Source organism: Ammospiza caudacuta, chromosome 18, assembly GCF_027887145.1.
Source record: "Ammospiza caudacuta isolate bAmmCau1 chromosome 18, bAmmCau1.pri, whole genome shotgun sequence".
NCBI classification, from domain to species: Eukaryota; Metazoa; Chordata; class Aves; order Passeriformes; family Passerellidae; genus Ammospiza; species Ammospiza caudacuta.
In genome coordinates, this window is record NC_080610.1 from 5,555,977 (window position 1) to 5,572,703 (window position 16,727).

The following is a 16,727-nucleotide window of genomic DNA, read 5'->3' on the forward strand; positions in this document are numbered from 1 at the left end:
AAGGTTTTGAGTGATTTGCACAGAACTGGTGTTCTTGGACTTGCAGAATAATTCACTGTGCTTATCTGCAGTATTGTGAGAGCAGCTAATAAACTCTCAGGATGTTAAGGATGTTTGGTGATTATAAGGGGTGAATGTCCTTTACATGAAGGTGACTGTTTTCTCTCATTTTGAATTTGGTGCTGACTTTTTGGGCTCTTTGTTTTAGGATCTGGCTCCCTACCTACCCAGTGTGACCCCTGGACTGAAGGCCTCTCTGTTGGATCCTGTACCTGAAGTAAGTCTTTTGTACAAACACAGTCTGTCTTTGAGTGCATTAGGTTAAACATTGTCCTAATCAGTCTGGCACATCTGTAGCACCTTTGACTGGACATTTTGCAGATCTCTTTTTCTCTTGTCTGTTAGGTGCGCACAGTGTCTGCAAAGGCCCTGGGGGCCATGGTGAAGGGTATGGGAGAGTCATGCTTTGAGGATTTGTTGCCGTGGCTGATGGAGACACTGACATATGAGCAGAGCTCAGTGGATCGCTCTGGTGCTGCTCAAGGTGGGGACAGCTCAGTGTGAGCACTGAGCTCAGGTCTTCTCATATTAAATCAGATTAGCTGCTTGTTTTTTGTGTGTATCAGCTCTGTTCCCTGCTTGTTTTTCCCCAGGTCTGGCTGAGGTTATGGCTGGTTTGGGGGTAGAAAAGCTGGAGAAACTTATGCCAGAGATTGTAGCAACTGCCAGTAAAGTAGATATTGCTCCACATGTACGAGATGGTTATATCATGATGTTCAACTACCTGCCAATTACTTTTGGAGACAAGTTCACTCCCTATGTTGGTCCCATCATTCCTTGTATCCTTAAGGTATGTAGCAAAACTGAAGAATTTTATTTATCACAGAATCAAAATAAGCCTCCAGAGTATTTTAAGTAAAAATATTGATAATTGTGGGATGTGCAGAGACTTATAAATTATTTCTCCTAAGTTACCAGCTTGCTATCTCTTACTTGTGGTCACTAGTCATTTTTTGGAAGTCATCTTTGTTCATTCACAATTCCGTAGTTCATTCAGTTTTCATGGTGGAGAGAGAAAACATTGGTTTGTTTTCCTCCTGTTGCTTTTGTGTATTGTGCTGTAAGGCTGAGTTTTCTGAGCCCCTTTTGTGCCCCTGTGTGCAGGCCCTGGCAGACGAGAACGAGTTTGTGCGGGACACGGCGCTGCGCGCGGGGCAGCGAATCATCAGCATGTACGCCGAGACTGCCATCGCTCTGCTCCTGCCACAGCTCGAGGATGGGCTCTTTGATGACTTGTGGAGGATAAGGTAAGGCACAACCAGCTTAGCCACAAACGTTTCCCTTCTGTGCTGGAAAAACTGGTGTGATATAGGCTCTGTGTTTCTCCTCAGAAAAATGCAGAGACCTTTTGTGAAGCAAAAACAAGTGTCTCTTTTTGCTTGTTGATTTGATTAGGATGCCCTACAGCATTTGAGTCTGCAAAGCCCTGCCAGGGTGGATCAGGTTTCCTACTACCTGCAGAGCATTCATGCTGGATTATTAATTCTGGCAGTGACTCTGAAATGCACTTCCAAGGAAGTTGATGTGGCAATATTTAGCCCTTGTGTACTGTTTTTCATTTCTCCAAATGCTGAGCAAGTTATTGTCCTCCTGTGTATGGAGATGCGCAGTGGAGCACTCACAGCCAATAGCAGTTACTCAAAAATTAGCTGCACTAAATGATTTGTGCTAGCTGAGTGCTGCTAAGTACTCTTGCCCCAGGTGGATGTCGTTTGGATTAGACACATGCAGGCAATGTTTTGTTCCTTTTTAGAGTCAAGGCTATTCTTGGAATCATTGCTTTGATTTGAAAATTCTCTCAGCCCTTCCAGTTTGGAATTCATTCCTTCCCTTTCTATCATGCTGCTTTCAGCCATGTTGGCAGACTGCTGTGACACATCAGCCCATGCAGCATTTCAGTGCTGACCCAGCTGTGCTTCACATTTGGCTCCAGTGTGTAGCTGACATCCTGTCAGAATTGGACAGGTACTGCCTGAGCACCCTGTTTGTAACACTTGACTTGCTCCTGTTGCCAGGTTTAGCTCAGTTCAGCTCCTTGGAGATCTCCTATTCCATATCTCAGGAGTCACTGGAAAAATGACTACAGAAACTGCCTCAGAGGATGACAACTTTGGAACAGCCCAGTCAAACAAGGTAAAGCTGTTCTTGCCTGTTGTGCCTTTATTTTTTTCAAATTCTCCTATTTTGAATCAGCATGGACAGCCTGCTGGAAAGACAGACTGAATAATCATGCATTCTGTTCTTTTTATAGATTTCAGGGGCAGATGATACAATTCTGTGCTGTTTCTTTCCAGGCTATCATTAATGCTCTGGGAGTGGAGAGGAGGAACAGGGTGCTGGCAGGGCTGTACATGGGCCGCTCAGACACGCAGCTGGTGGTGCGCCAGGCCTCCTTACACGTGTGGAAAATTGTCGTCTCAAACACTCCTCGCACGCTGCGGGAAATCCTGCCAACACTCTTTGGGCTTCTGCTGAAATTCCTGGCCAGTACTTGTGCAGATAAACGAACGGTGAGGAATTAAGTTGTGCCTTCCTGATCCTGCAGGTGACTGTACAAAATAACTCCTGAGGAACAGAGGATAATTCTTCTCTATAAGTAACTCCAAAGTTGTCATAGTTTAACTGTACTGAGCATGAGCAGGTCTGAGTTCTCTGCCGAAGGCAACTGTGATTGTGACGATAGTAGAACTATTTCTCAATGGTTATTTGTAATACTGTTTCCATTCCTACACTCTGTCTGCACTATGAACAGTAGCTTATGGTCAAAAGTGAACATATGCTCACAGTTCACCTTCTAAAGTTTTATGAAAAAGGAAAATAATTAATACATTTTTGGGGACAGGTTGCAGCACGGACATTAGGAGACCTTGTCAGAAAGTTAGGTGAGAAGATTCTCCCTGAAATCATTCCTATCTTGGAAGATGGACTGAGATCAGACAAGAGTGATGAGAGGCAAGGAGTCTGCATCGGTTTGAGTGAGATCATGAAATCAACCAGCAGGGATGCGGTGAGTCACATGTGCCAGGTGAAATTCCCATTTTCCTAGGTATTGATGTTGAGACAGAAATTGCAGGTATTGCACTTGAGACAGAAAAATACAGCTTGTGTTCTGTGGTCTGAAGTCAGGGCTTGTAACTAACACTGAGTTGCTGCTCAGGCAAATTGTATGAATTTGTATCAGTTGGTAAATTTAAACATTGCCTTTTATGAGATATAATACTAGAAATCTTCCACTAGGTAGCCTTAGAACACTGCAGCTATTTGTGGTGGTGGATTTTACTTTTCTTCCAATATTATTCCAAGCAAACTGCAGTTTAGTTTCAGTTGTGCAAATTCTGCATTCTTCACTACTTTACTGAGCATCTGTTATGCTTCAGATGTTCTGTAATTTTATCTCTTCATCCACAGGTGCTGCTTTTCTCCGAGTCCCTGGTTCCTACAGTGAGAAAAGCACTGTGTGACCCTCTGGAAGAAGTTCGAGAGGCTGCAGCCAAAACATTTGAGCAGCTGCACTCAACAATTGGCCATCAGGCTCTTGAAGACATCCTGCCCTTCTTGCTGAAGCAGCTGGTGAGCATTGCTCAGCATTAGTCAACAGCCTGATTAATGATGTTGTGGGACAAGTTTTGAATAATTAACTTAAAGGAGCAGGAGGATTGTAGTGGCAGACCTACCAGGGCATGGCAGCAGTATTCTGTCTCCTCCTGGAGTCATCCTAGACAGTGGTAGGGAAGATGTTATGGCTGAAGCCTAGGCCTAAGAATTGCTACACCTGGCTCTGTGGCCACTGTAACCCGATGAAGTTGCTTGGCCACCATTGCCTGAAATGGAAAATCTTTCTGATGTGGCAGAAGAGCTTGGTTTGGGTTTTTCTAGGGACTATGCAAATATGAGAACATTTTTTAATAGAAGAACTTGGTTTTGTTTTTATGATCACATGTAAAATTGCCCCTTGAAACAGGGCTTAGCTTAGTGGGTCACAGATCATTTCTCAGGTTTGTCTCTGTTTCCCTGTAGGATAATGAAGAGACTGCTGACTTTGCTGTGGATGGTCTTAAACAAGTTATGGCTGTCAAGAGCCGAGTGGTGCTGCCTTACTTGGTGCCAAAGGTACAATGGGAAACAAATTTTAAACTTGATATTTGTGCTGTTTTCTCTGCTTGCTGCCAGTTTTCTCTGGACCAATATAGCAAAAGGGAGAGCATAGTCTGAAATTTTCTTCTGATTTTGTGCTCCAAACATTGTTATCTGGCTTGTGATGCATAAATATTTCATGTTGTAGAGAAAGTGAGACTCCTTCTGAAAAAACTTTCTGCTTGTCTCAATTTTTGGTGTTATTTTTTATTTTTGTAGCTGACTACCCCCCCAGTGAACACCCGGGTGCTGGCTTTCCTCTCCTCAGTGGCAGGGGATGCTCTGACACGACATTTGAGTGTCATCCTGCCTGCCATGATGTCTGCACTCAAAGAGAAGCTGGGCACCAGTGAAGAGCAATTGGCAAGTAGCACAGCTCAGCTCTTTGTTGTGACAGGTTGCCTGAAGATAGTGCACCAGGTTTACTTCCCATCCCAGAATCTGTGTTCTCTAGATTCACAGATTGCATGTTTAATTCAGTCCATTAGCTTCTCCAGGATGAGTCTTTTTGCCTGGTGGCATATTGTGAGTCAAAAAACGTATGCTTTCCAAATCTATTTGTATCCATTTAAAAGTCTCCTTGGCCTGCTACAAGATACAATTCTCAGTTTGCTTATTCCTGGAGGACTGCCAGAAAGTCTAGTTAACTTTGTATTTATTCTTGGTGTATAAGGCTGAGAGATTAAAGGGCTGCAGGGAGGAAATCTCCTATTTTGCATGCTGCACTCCTCACTCATTGCTTTCTAAAACATCTGGTGTTTGGACTCCAGAGAACATCCTGGAGTTGTGACTGTGGACATTTTCGTAATCAGTTGGTGAATTAGAAATGAGTGACAGAGTCCTGTTGCCTTTCTGCTGTGGATAGCCATTAGATCAGCTTCTAGCCCAAGTCTGCCTGGAGATCTCTAATGTACCCACAGACATGCTTGTAATTAGGGCTGTGACGCACAGCATTAAACTACCTAAATCGGAAGAATGTTATCTGACAAGACTCACAGTCTCTCAAGGATGAGTAAGATGGGGGAGACTGAGCTACTCTAATTTTTGTAAATTAGCCCTCCTGCAGCTGCTGGAGCAATCAGTTCAGCAGAGTTTGGTCACTTGATAAATTTTAAGAATTGGTCATACCTGTGTCTGCACCAGGACTGAGTCAAGCCTTTAATGGTAATGTGACCAGCTCTTTAATGAGAAACAATTAGCAGTGGGGGTGCGTTGTAGGATTTATCTAGAGACAATGCTGGGGATAACATGGAGAAACCTGGGGCTAAACTTGGCTTTGTTCTGTTTGAGAGCTAAAGTAAAGTTAATTTGGACTCTTCAGGAGATGGCAAACTGCCAGTCTGTGATCCTGTCTGTGGAAGATGATGTTGGACAAAGAATTATAACTGAAGATCTGCTAGAAGCTACCCGCAGCCCTGAGCTGGGCATGAGACAGGCAGCAGCTGTCATGCTGAACATCTACTGCTCCAAGACAAAAGCAGACTACACTGGGCATCTCAGGAGCTTGGTTTCAGGCTTGATTCGCCTGTTTAATGACACCAACCCCGTAGTTCTGAATGAAAGCTGGGATGCGCTTAATTCCATCACCAAGGTGAGAGGCAGCTTAAAAAGGTTACAGGAGTAATGCCTGGCCTGAGAAGACTTCACAGAAGATATCTGGATGTCATGTTGCCTGATCTTTGTTTTACCCATCTCTCCTGCAGAAATTAGATGCTGGGAACCAGCTTGCCCTCATTGAGGACCTGCACAGGGATATCCGGATTGTAGGGAATGAGGCCAAGGGCGAGCATGTGCCAGGATTCTGTATTCCTAAGAAGGTAAAGGATCAGAATGAGTGTGGATTCATCACAGCCACAGTACCCCACCTTTGGGGAGAGCTGATTGATATAGCTGTTAGAAGCAGTGACTATTTAGGCATTCCAAACCTGTATATTGGAGGACTTTTTGTACGTTAGAGCTCTTGAGTAACCCTACAGAAAGATCCCTCTTGCAATGAGGTCTCTGACAGTTCTGTTATGCACGTAAGTTATGGTTACTGGCTGCTTTTTGTGGGGGAGTAACACTGGACTTCTGCGCCAAATTTCTCTGGTTTAAAAATTCCCTGAGCCGCCACCACTTTTCTCATAGCAACTGGCTTAGTAAGGCGGAGAGGCATGAAATCAAACCAAATAAAAGTAGCTCTGTCAATGTGGAATCAGGCAGCTGAAGGTCAACAGGAAATTGAGAGAAACTCTCCAAGTTTGCGCATCTGGTGTATAATAGCAGCAAAAATAAGATACATATTTCTTGCATCTTAGCTTCTAAGCTTTCTTATCCGATTTTCGTGACAGGGAGTGACTTCCATACTTGTGGTGCTGCGGGAAGGTGTTTTAACTGGTAATCCAGAACAGAAGGAAGAGGCAGCAAAGGCCTTAGGGCTGGTTATAAAGCTGACTTCTGCTGAAGCTCTCAAACCATCTGTGGTGAGCATCACCGGGCCACTCATTCGAATCTTGGGAGATCGGTTCAGCTGGAATGTCAAGGTGGCTCTGCTTGAAACATTAAGCCTTCTTTTAGCTAAGGTAAGATTCAAAGTATTGGACTGTGGTTTGTGAACATTTTCCATGGCAACCTTCAGAAATACCTGTTGCTGTTCATGTAAATACAGCTGGGATGTCTGCTGCTGTGGATTTGATATGTAGGAATAGCACTGTAACTGGATTGCATTCTTCCAGCAGCTTCTGGCATACAAAAAAAGCACCCAGTGCTGAAACACTGGGCTTCTTAGAAATATTGATAAATGCTGATCCCACCTTCAAGTGATTAAAATCCACCATGAAATTAATCTCTCCTGTATCCACCGTTTTTATGTATTGTTACCTGCAAAATGCAGGTAGCTCTTTGTTCAAAGATACTCTGTTCAGTATTTTTGAACAGAGCTGAGCTTTTATTCAGTGCTCTGAGTACAAAACGCTCTGAGTACATGATAGTGTAAAATTTCTCAGTGCTACCCTTGTATTTCAGTGTGAAGAAAAGATAATTAGATTGGAAAAGGTCAAAGGTTTTGTGGTAAATTGTTGTTTCATGTTTTTCCTGTTTTAGTATTGTGTTAGATTTAATGAGGGTTCCCTGATAATAAACTGCTGTAAAAGAGGTTTTCAGGCTTTGATCTCCAACTGCTCTTTAATACTTGACCCCACCACTTTCCTTTCTTCCACTCTGGAATAGGTGGAGATTGCTCTGAAGCCGTTTTTGCCCCAGCTGCAAACAACGTTCACCAAAGCTCTGCAAGACTCAAACCGCGCCGTTCGCCTTAAAGCTGCCGATGCTCTTGGGAAGCTCATTGTCATCCATGTCAAAGTGGATCCTCTCTTCACGGAGCTCCTGAATGGAATTCGTTCCAGCGATGACTCTGCCATCAGGTGAGCTGCAGCTGACAGCTCACACCTTCCTGCTTACTGAGGATCAAAGAAAGAGCTGGGATGAATGAGAAAACTTCCCCAGTTAGAGTAAGATGCATGTGTTAATGAAAGCAGTGGACTGTAAACCAGGAATGGGGTGATGGGGCTTTCCTGTGTCAGGTGAGCTGTGAGAGTATTTAGGAGAAAGAGTGCTGGGGTCTGCCCAGTTCTCTCCTGCACATCCTCAAGCAGCCCACTTTCAGATTAAAGGCAGTACTGACTGTCAGTCTGACCTGAAGTAAAGCAGCTGTTCTTGTACCCTATGTGCACAGATTCCTAAGACAGGAACTTCCTGACATGATAAATGTTTTAATGTTTGAACAAACAGAAAATATCTGTGTTGTGTTAGACAGAAACATGGAAGTACTGTCTAGGATGGATTCTCCAGCAGTACAGAGAGGGGATCACTCTCCCAAACCGTAAGGCATCTCAGTGTAATTGCTGGGCAAGGATCTACAGATATCCAGAGCCAAACTTCTCTTGGAGGGTGGGGGAGAGGCAGTGTCTGACTGCAGAATGTGATCTCTTCCAGGGATACAATGCTGCAAGCACTGCGGTTTGTCACACGAGGAGCTGGTGCTAAAGTGGATGCTGCCATTAGGAAGAATATTAGCACAGTGCTGCTGGGGATGCTGGGACATGATGAGGTACTGCTGCTGCCACCTGCAAAAGTCCCCTGCTGCACACAGTCTTGTTCTTACATTTCAAATCTGAACTTTCTAACAGAATTACTATCTGTAATTCTGGGAAAATTACTAATGATGTAGTCACAGTCAAGAATTGGAGATTCCTGACCAGTCCCTGGTAACTCTGAAAAGCCTCCAGTTTCATGTTTCCCTGGCAACTGCACATGTGGTTTGACCTGCAGCTCCTCGCTAACAGGTTTCAGGTAGCTCTGCAGTCAGGATTTGCTTTTTATCTTTGAGAAAGCCTGCAGTGCCTTCACTATATGCATGGATGTGTTTGTAGCCTCTCAGGTGAGGTTTATGAAATTTTTCAGATAATGACAGATTTTTCTCCAATGAGAGAAGCTCTCCCAGTTTAATATAGGGTCTTCTGCAGATAGCAATGGTAACATGAGGGAGACTAAATTAATCATCTCATAATTTATTTTTTATGTCAGTCTCTGCAACAGACGTGATACTGTTGACATGCTAGAAATAGAAATAAATTTGGGGGAGAAGTGGACAGTAATGGGATGGTCACATAAGGAAGCCAAAACAGCAAAAGCTTGGAAGTGTTAAATGAGGAGTAGTAAGAGTTTATCACAGAGACCAGCTCATCCTGTGATGGCTAGAAATAACACTTAGAGTAAGTGAATGTAAAGTAAGCTCTTGTGAACTCATCTTTTAAAACAATGAATTTCGTCTTTATGACTTTTCCCTTTAATGAATCAAAACTTAGATAAAATCTGTAATTCTTCAGTCTCTGCTGGCTTTTTTGACCTTAGATTTGGTTTTAAGTTCCATTATGTACAAGAAACAATGTGAACTGAAAGACACCCTCAAGAGTACGAGTGAAGTACTACTATTTATTTTCTCCTTCTCTTTATTTCCTGTCATCTTCTGACAGTTGTTTTTCTCACTCCTGTCTCTGGGCTGTGTTGATCTCAAGCCATGTTCTGTGTTCTCCATCCCTGTCAGGATGCCACCCGCATGGCCTCGGCCGGCTGCCTGGCAGAGCTGTGCGCCTTTCTGTCCGACGACGAGCTCAGCAATGTCCTCTACCAGCACTTACTGGGTACGTGAAGCTCTTTACAGGACTGAACAGATGCTGAAAGCAGGGGTGATTCCTTCTCAGCCATTGATTCAGGCTAACTTTGTGACTGAATCTCTGCTCTGTATTTTCTTGTGCTTTTCTTTGCTCATGGCTCTTAATTTGAGCACTCTGGTCACAGGGAGCACAGGTAACTGGCTGTCAGTTGGGGCTGCCAGACTTTTTTCTCTGGATTTATCTGATGGCTTGATAAAAGTACTAGCATGGCTGAGTAATTGCTGTTGCCAACACAAGGACAGTTGGACATGAGAGGATGTTCAGGGTGGGCAGGAGGGCCATCCCACATTTTGGGAGAGCACTGTGATCTTAGGTTGGCTGATGTTAATTGCAGGCCACATCTGATGGCTCCACGTGCTTTTAGAAAATTAACTAGTTTGCCTCCAAGTTAGAAAAATACGTGAGTTTTAAAGGACCTTAGTGTTTGAGAGTGTTATGGATTACTCTTCCCTGTAGGCTTATAAAGGAAGTCTGTTGGCTGGTCAAATTATAGATGACGTTTACAAATGTATTAGAGAGTCAAAGCTTGTCTAATGTTGAACCATCAGAAGTATCTGAGTTGAACAACAGAGTCCCTTGTTTGTGTCTGCCTCCCTGCCTGCTCAGGTGGTGTTCTTGCCTGGGAAAGATGTTGCATTTTAGCTCTGTGTGTCTTTTTGGGAGAAATGGAGAAAGCAGGACATTGCTTTAGATGCTGCTTGTTATTTCATTTTATGGCAGTGAATTGACAAACTGCCAAAGGCCTCTCAGATGAGGAGGAGTAGATGGCAGGAGCCCTACCATTGTTCTGTTCTTTCCTCTGCAGCAGATGTCTCTGGCATTGACTGGATGGTGAGGCACGGCCGCAGCCTGGCTCTCTCTGTGGCTGTGAATGTGGCTCCTGGCAAGCTGTGCTCCCCAAAATACTACAGCAGTGTCCAGGAGATGATCTTCAGCAATGCCACAGCTGACAGGGTGAGTCCTGCCCCACAGGGGGAGTGCTGCTGGGAGCAGTTTTGAAAGGTGTGTGAACAGGTTCCTGTGTAACCAACCAGGACAAAAACCCCCAAGTGCCATCTCAAGATTCTCCCTTGGCTAGATGCAGTTTTTATGGTGAAATTACACAACTGTTCTGGTTCTTTGAGTTCTGATCTCTGGGGAGATGAAGATTATTTAATCTTTAACTGCAGAGTAGCTTTCATTTGGAGTAAATTACACTCCTGTTTCCCTAGAGAGTTCTCATTCACAGACCAAGTTTGCAAGAAGTGGAAATTACTCATTTTAGGAGGGAGTGTTTAAATCTGGTGTTGAATGAGTAGTTTAGGGTAGGAATTTTGTGGGCTTGGTGGGGCCTGCTGCCTTATTTCTTTAAGCTCATGGTTGCACTGGAATTTTTTCATCATATTACCCAATGCCATTAACCCAGTGTTTTTTGATGCTGCTATTCTTTTGAAAGATGGGTTTAGCCTTCCACAGAAACTGACAGACCATGAGTTTGGTTTTAAAGGTTGTTGTTGAACTGTGCTGTAGTAATAATACCAAGTCTTGTCTTTATGTAAAGATCCCCATTGCAGTTAGTGGCATCAGAGGGATGGGCTTTCTCATGAAATACCACATGGAAGAGGGAAGCAACCTGCCTCCCAAACTTTCCAGCCTCTTTATTAAGGTAAGAATTTTCATGTTAGCTACCTGCTGGTGTTCTTGTGTGATCTGAATCTCTGTTTGACCTAACCCATGGGTGGGTCTATTAAGTCCCTAAAAATCTAAAACTTTCTTTTTGAGGCAGAGTGCAGATAGAATCACTCTATCAGCCTGCTTTGAAGCTGTGAATACAACACTGCTATCCCTGCTCTAACATGGAAATTTGCTTTTGAGCCTTTTGTACTGAATCTCAAGCCTGAGTCTTACAAGTGCATTTTTCCTTTATAGTAGCAAACAGCTGGCAGAGAGGCAGAGAAGAGTGTGAGGAAGCTGTCAGGTTTTTAACATTGCTAAAGGTCAAACAGCCTTTGCTAGAAATGTATCAAATACCAAAACTCACCTGACCTGAGAACATTGAAATGAACATATTTTTCAGTTTATTTTAAATATTTAAATGTTTTTCTTTTATTCCTTTATTGGTTGTTTGTTTCTTGCGGTGTGTGGCTGGGGTTTTTTGATTTCTTTAATTGTCTGACCTCCCCAAACTCCACGATACACTTGAGCATCCCTCTTGGTAGACAAGGATAGATAGAGAGGGGTGATGCTGCAGCATGTTACATTTTCAGGTTTTACATTTCTTTGCAATTTACTTGAAGAACTACCAAACATGCCAAGTTGACATGATACAGCCAACATTCTTCAAAGGAGACTTTTTGTTTGAAGTCCAAGTTTTTTATGTTAATATAATAGTATTGTGTTAAAATATAAAATACCACAGTTGCCACAAAACCTTTATCACCATATTAATAATGCACCTGACATTCAGACTTAGCTTTCATGCTTTAAATGGGTTAAGGTTAAAATACAGATTACTCTTATTCTTTGAATTTTGAAGTGAAATCCCTGTTCAAATGCACCCAGGATTCCAACCAGAGACTGGCTTGGCTGTTGTTGCTGAGTGTGTTGTAGAGGTGCTGACACTCTCAGCTTTTCTGCACTTAGTGGTCATTGTTGTTTCCTGAGACAGTTGAGATGAACATGTGATACTGTCATCAACTATATATTTAGAAATTTTCTACTGAAAAGTTGTCTTGTTTTCAAGGTTTGACCTTCTCTTACACAACTTAGTCAGACTTAACTGGTAACAAGTGTGTATCTTGTGTACCTGTGAGTTGAAAACTGTTTGCTTTTCTTAGCACAGTTTTAAATACTTAAATTAGGAAAAAAATTAACAACTGCTTTAAATATATGTTCTTGGAATATCTGAATGTAAGTGTATCTTTGTCTCCTTCAGTGTCTTCAGAACTCATCCAGTGACATAAAGTTAGTTGCAGAAAAGATGATTTGGTGGGCAAATAAAAGCCATCTTCCCCCACTGGATACTCAGACAATTAAACCAATTCTCAAAGCACTTCTGGACAACACAAAAGACAAAAACACCAGTGTAAGAGCCTACAGTGACCAGGCTATTGTCAACCTCCTGAAGATGAGAGCGGGTGAAGAAGTGCTTGAGGTATGAGACATATAAAAAACCATAATTGTTGGTAGTAAGGCTGTGTCACCCTGTTCTGCATTTGTCTGTGAGGTGCCTGCAGCCTCAGAATGTGCTGGAAGTCTCTTATGAGAAGTCTCTCTTATGAGAGACTTCCAGCACATTCTGAGGATTAAGTGAGACATTCCCATTTTCTTTTAGATCTTCAGCAGCATTCTCATGCTAAGCTCTGAAGAAATTAGCAGCACCTGTTCTGTACAACCTTACAGTGCAGCATTAATAGAATTGAGGCATTTAACACACCCCCTTAAGCCTTGCATGTGCTGAGTTCCCTCAGCTGGCACTGACAGTTCATTGCTTTGGTTGCTTGGATGATCACAGTGGTGCTAGGAAGTATTTAGGATAGACCACTTCATGCATCCATTTCCAGACCTAAGTGTGACCTGCTTTTGGATCGTTCACACATCTGGAATTGTAAAACCAGGGGGGGACTTTTGGGATGTTTGAAAGATTTTAGTTGATACAGTGTGTAAGGCATTCACTCTGATTTTGAACGGGGTGCTGTAAGGAGTTGGTAACTGTTGCTGTCTCCCTTCCACAGTCAGTTTCCAAGATTCTGGATGCTGCCAGCCTGGAGCTTCTCAATGAAAGCTGCAGGAGGTCCCTGCGGAAGCTGGCTGGCCAGGCTGACTCTGAGGAACAGATCGATGACACTATCCTGACGTGATAAAGCTCCCAAGACCAGGAAACACTGAACCAACCGCTGCATCAGCATTTCAACTCCAACACCTATTATAAATGTTTTCATTTTTGAAAATGTTAGTTCTGATGGGATTTCATGAAAAGGACTCCCAGAGAGTATTTTAGTATCAAATATACCAGAATAGCCTTAATTAGACCCACACTAGATGAAAATTAAAAATTTGGTCCCCTTTTTGAAACAGACATACTAACCAATACTGGTCAGCTGTGGCCAGTTGTGCGATGTGGCTAGAGCACATCAGGCTTAATCTCTGGTGACAACTATTTCCTTTCCAGGGTCTGTGCAGAAACTCCACTACTGGAGGTATTGTTGGTTTTTGCACACCCCCTGGGAGGCAGGAATAGAACTCAGTGAAAGTTCAGTTGTATTGTTTCTGTGTACTGCTAACTTGCTGCTTGTGACGGTTCTGAAGACTGAAAATCCCTGTAAAACGGAGTATTTAAAATAGCCTTAGAAATCACAGATGCGAAAGGGGGATTAAATGCAGTCTGTTTAGAGAAGGAACATTTAATAAAGGCTCTGACTTTGATCCTTCTGATGTAAACTGTTCTTTTTACAAATGCATTTGTCAACAAACTGTGATTTACTTTTCAGGCCTGTTTGTTCTAGGGCACTCTACATTTGTAGAGTGGACAGTGCTGTGATCTGTGAAAACCTTTTGCAGAACTGAGGCAAGACAGGGTTTAAAGCCAAGCCAGAACTGACATTTAATGAAATTTGTAAATTATTACTCCTGTTAATTTCCGAAGTATTTTTGACTACAGACAGCTTTATAGTTACTCAACTCACAAAAAGTCCTTTGTATTTATGTCTTCAAAGGCTTCACAAAATACTTGGCTTTAGGTCTTTTGGTCCATGAGTTGTGCTGCTCCAAGAAAGTATTTTATTTTACCTGGCCACATATATCTCTCTTGAAAAAAAAAAATCAGTTTACTAGTAGATTTGATGTCACTTGATGGAAATACTGAAAATCTTGTTGCAGAATACAAATTTTTAGAAGGCTAAATGAGCTTTACATTTCATGTAGAGCAATAGTTATGTGAGCCTTACCTATTTTACGAAACTCACAGAAGCTGGTTGCACCTGAGAAGACAGAGCACTAAGATTTGTTATTTCATGTAGGTGGGGTGTGTGTATGTAATCTTCCTTGCTTGTAACTCTGGATGGCTCAAACCATGATGATGGGAGAACACAACACACATAGAATTGGAGAGCATGAGGTGGACCCCCATGGGAACACACATTCTGCTAGAAGCAATTTTCTGATTGTTATGGCAGTAGCAGCAAACACAAGAACATTTTAATGATATTCATACCTCAATCAGCAAGATACAATAGTGAGCAGGTATTGGGGAGTGCTGTGGTTTGTTCTGGTCATAATTACAAAAATCTGACAAAAGGTTCTTGGTGCTGTGTCAGTTCCCAGCCTGTGGTGTAACATCCTGACACCAGATTTGCTGTAGGAGTTAGTGGAAGGAACTGGGGAAATCAGCTGTTTTACCCTGTACCTAAGATAGGCTCAGTTCCCACTGAACCATTCCTAGCTGACTGCCACACAATTATTTATACAGCATTATAGCATGGAAATTCCATAACCTCTCACTGCCATCTATTTTGTTATATGAACTTACCAGACTGTCAGAACTTACCTCATGTCTGAAGAAAAAGTCTTCCTTTGTGCTACTTGAGCCCATTGCTGCCTGTCCTGTTCCCACAGACACTGAAAACAGTTCATTTCAGCAGCAACTGCATCATCACTTCAGTGTCCTCACCCTGGATGAAATAAATTTAGGTTCTCTATGTATTTCCTTAGAGATTTCCATGTTTTCTAAACTTACACTGCTGCCCCTCATGTTGGTTTCATTCTGACTCCTCCTTGCCTCGAGGTCTCCTGCGGAATTGTTCTGCAAGCCCCACACAACAAACTCAGTTGTCCACCCCAGCACAAGGTCTGGGTGTTCCTTCGCTGCAACACCACAATGTTTTGGACATGTTTAGTTTGTGATCAGCTATGAAGCCAAGCTACAAAATGGCTCTTTAGTTAATTATCTCTAATCTTGTATTTATGCATTAGACATTTCTACAAAACTGCAGTGCTTCCCAGTTGGTCTGATGGAAATTGTGTTCTATTTCATCACATTTAGCTGCATTTTGAAGGTGGGTTTTAATTCTGATTTTTGCCTTTCAAAATACTTGTGAATCTGAAATCATCTTAAAACTACATATTTTGCACTGAGTTGGTAATACTCAAGAGTGAAAACTCAGCTAAATGCTCTTAAAGATTTGGCAGCTTGGGGCACTGGAATGAGTTTCACCTGCGATGAATTAGCTGTGCTTTGGGATCCCAGGAACAGCAGTTAAACCATGCAATGCAGAAACCTCTGCCCTGAAACGTGTACAAAATTTGATGCCACTCAAAACCTACTAAGAAGGTGTAAAAAATCTCAGTGATTGTACTGGAATCACTCACTCGTCACTGCAGCCAGGAAGGAATGAAAAAATGGCAAGTTTTGGTGAAGAATGCCTGTTTCAGCTCTTGATCATGGGCACCTTGGCTATTCTGATTCCAATTGCTGCTCCACATAAACATGGGAAAGAAAATTGCAGGTAAATGAAGCCTTTTTTATTCACTTGTTCATTTCAGCCAAAAAGATATTCTATTATTTTGATGATTTGTATTTCCAACTTAGGTAGCAGCAAGTGGAAAAACTCATTCATTTTCCCAAACAGCACTTGAATTTCTGTACTGAGCTTAGTTCCTGAGAGGGAGGAGTAAAAGGCAGGATTCACTTACATTTGTGGAGAATATGCTGATTTTTCAGTCTCAGGGAAACACTTGATTTGGATTTTGATAGCTACTTTTGCTAAACTATTTCTACACTGCAGTATTAATATATCAGAGATAAAATACCCATAATTTTTGCCACAACATGAGAGCTGATAAATTGATTGTGCCAGCTTGGAGACTAAAGAATTAATTTTTTTCTCATTTTCAAATGTCTTAAAAATACCAGTTGTCAGTAAAAGATAATTTTTCCCTACAACTGATGGTAATAATATCTTTGAACTGTCAGGTAGCTGTCTCTGAGTGACAGCTGAACTGTGTGTATTTCAAGGAGATAAAAAAATAATTTATGAGAGAAGTTTAAATTTACAAGGTGCTAAAAACTACAATGGAAGAGAGACAAATGTAAAAGCATAAAATATTCAAATATTTTGATTTTTTTTGATTAGTCACAGTTCTTACTGTCCATTTTATTTGGTAACATCATGACACTTCACGCTTTTCACATGGTGAAGTTTCATGAGCTTAAAAATAGAAGTAATAGGAGTCACTGTCATTTTGGGTTTGAGCTGGTGGTTTGTGTGCTGGATTCAAGGGATTTCCCTGCAGCTACAGTGTCCTCAGTTACCCTGGTGCTGGATTGCCCCAGTGCAACATTGT

At 42.2% G+C, this 16,727-nt stretch overlaps 1 protein-coding gene across 1 annotated transcript in view; it reads left to right on the forward strand.

The window, feature by feature from the left end:
• Positions 1 to 13,793, forward strand: part of GCN1 (GCN1 activator of EIF2AK4) — a 38,792-nt gene extending 24,999 nt beyond the window's left edge. The window contains exons 39-58 of the mRNA XM_058816956.1: positions 209 to 277; positions 406 to 544; positions 654 to 850; positions 1,165 to 1,307; positions 2,076 to 2,193; positions 2,355 to 2,570; positions 2,903 to 3,067; positions 3,469 to 3,630; positions 4,078 to 4,170; positions 4,414 to 4,557; positions 5,516 to 5,785; positions 5,898 to 6,011; positions 6,525 to 6,755; positions 7,402 to 7,595; positions 8,167 to 8,281; positions 9,278 to 9,374; positions 10,213 to 10,361; positions 10,948 to 11,052; positions 12,322 to 12,540; positions 13,121 to 13,793. Coding sequence (XP_058672939.1) covers positions 209 to 277; positions 406 to 544; positions 654 to 850; positions 1,165 to 1,307; positions 2,076 to 2,193; positions 2,355 to 2,570; positions 2,903 to 3,067; positions 3,469 to 3,630; positions 4,078 to 4,170; positions 4,414 to 4,557; positions 5,516 to 5,785; positions 5,898 to 6,011; positions 6,525 to 6,755; positions 7,402 to 7,595; positions 8,167 to 8,281; positions 9,278 to 9,374; positions 10,213 to 10,361; positions 10,948 to 11,052; positions 12,322 to 12,540; positions 13,121 to 13,246 — 3,066 coding nt within the window. The 3' untranslated portion in view covers positions 13,247 to 13,793. The remainder of the gene's footprint in view (positions 1 to 208; positions 278 to 405; positions 545 to 653; positions 851 to 1,164; positions 1,308 to 2,075; positions 2,194 to 2,354; positions 2,571 to 2,902; positions 3,068 to 3,468; positions 3,631 to 4,077; positions 4,171 to 4,413; positions 4,558 to 5,515; positions 5,786 to 5,897; positions 6,012 to 6,524; positions 6,756 to 7,401; positions 7,596 to 8,166; positions 8,282 to 9,277; positions 9,375 to 10,212; positions 10,362 to 10,947; positions 11,053 to 12,321; positions 12,541 to 13,120) is intronic.
• The last annotated feature ends 2,934 nt before the right edge of the window (positions 13,794 to 16,727 follow it).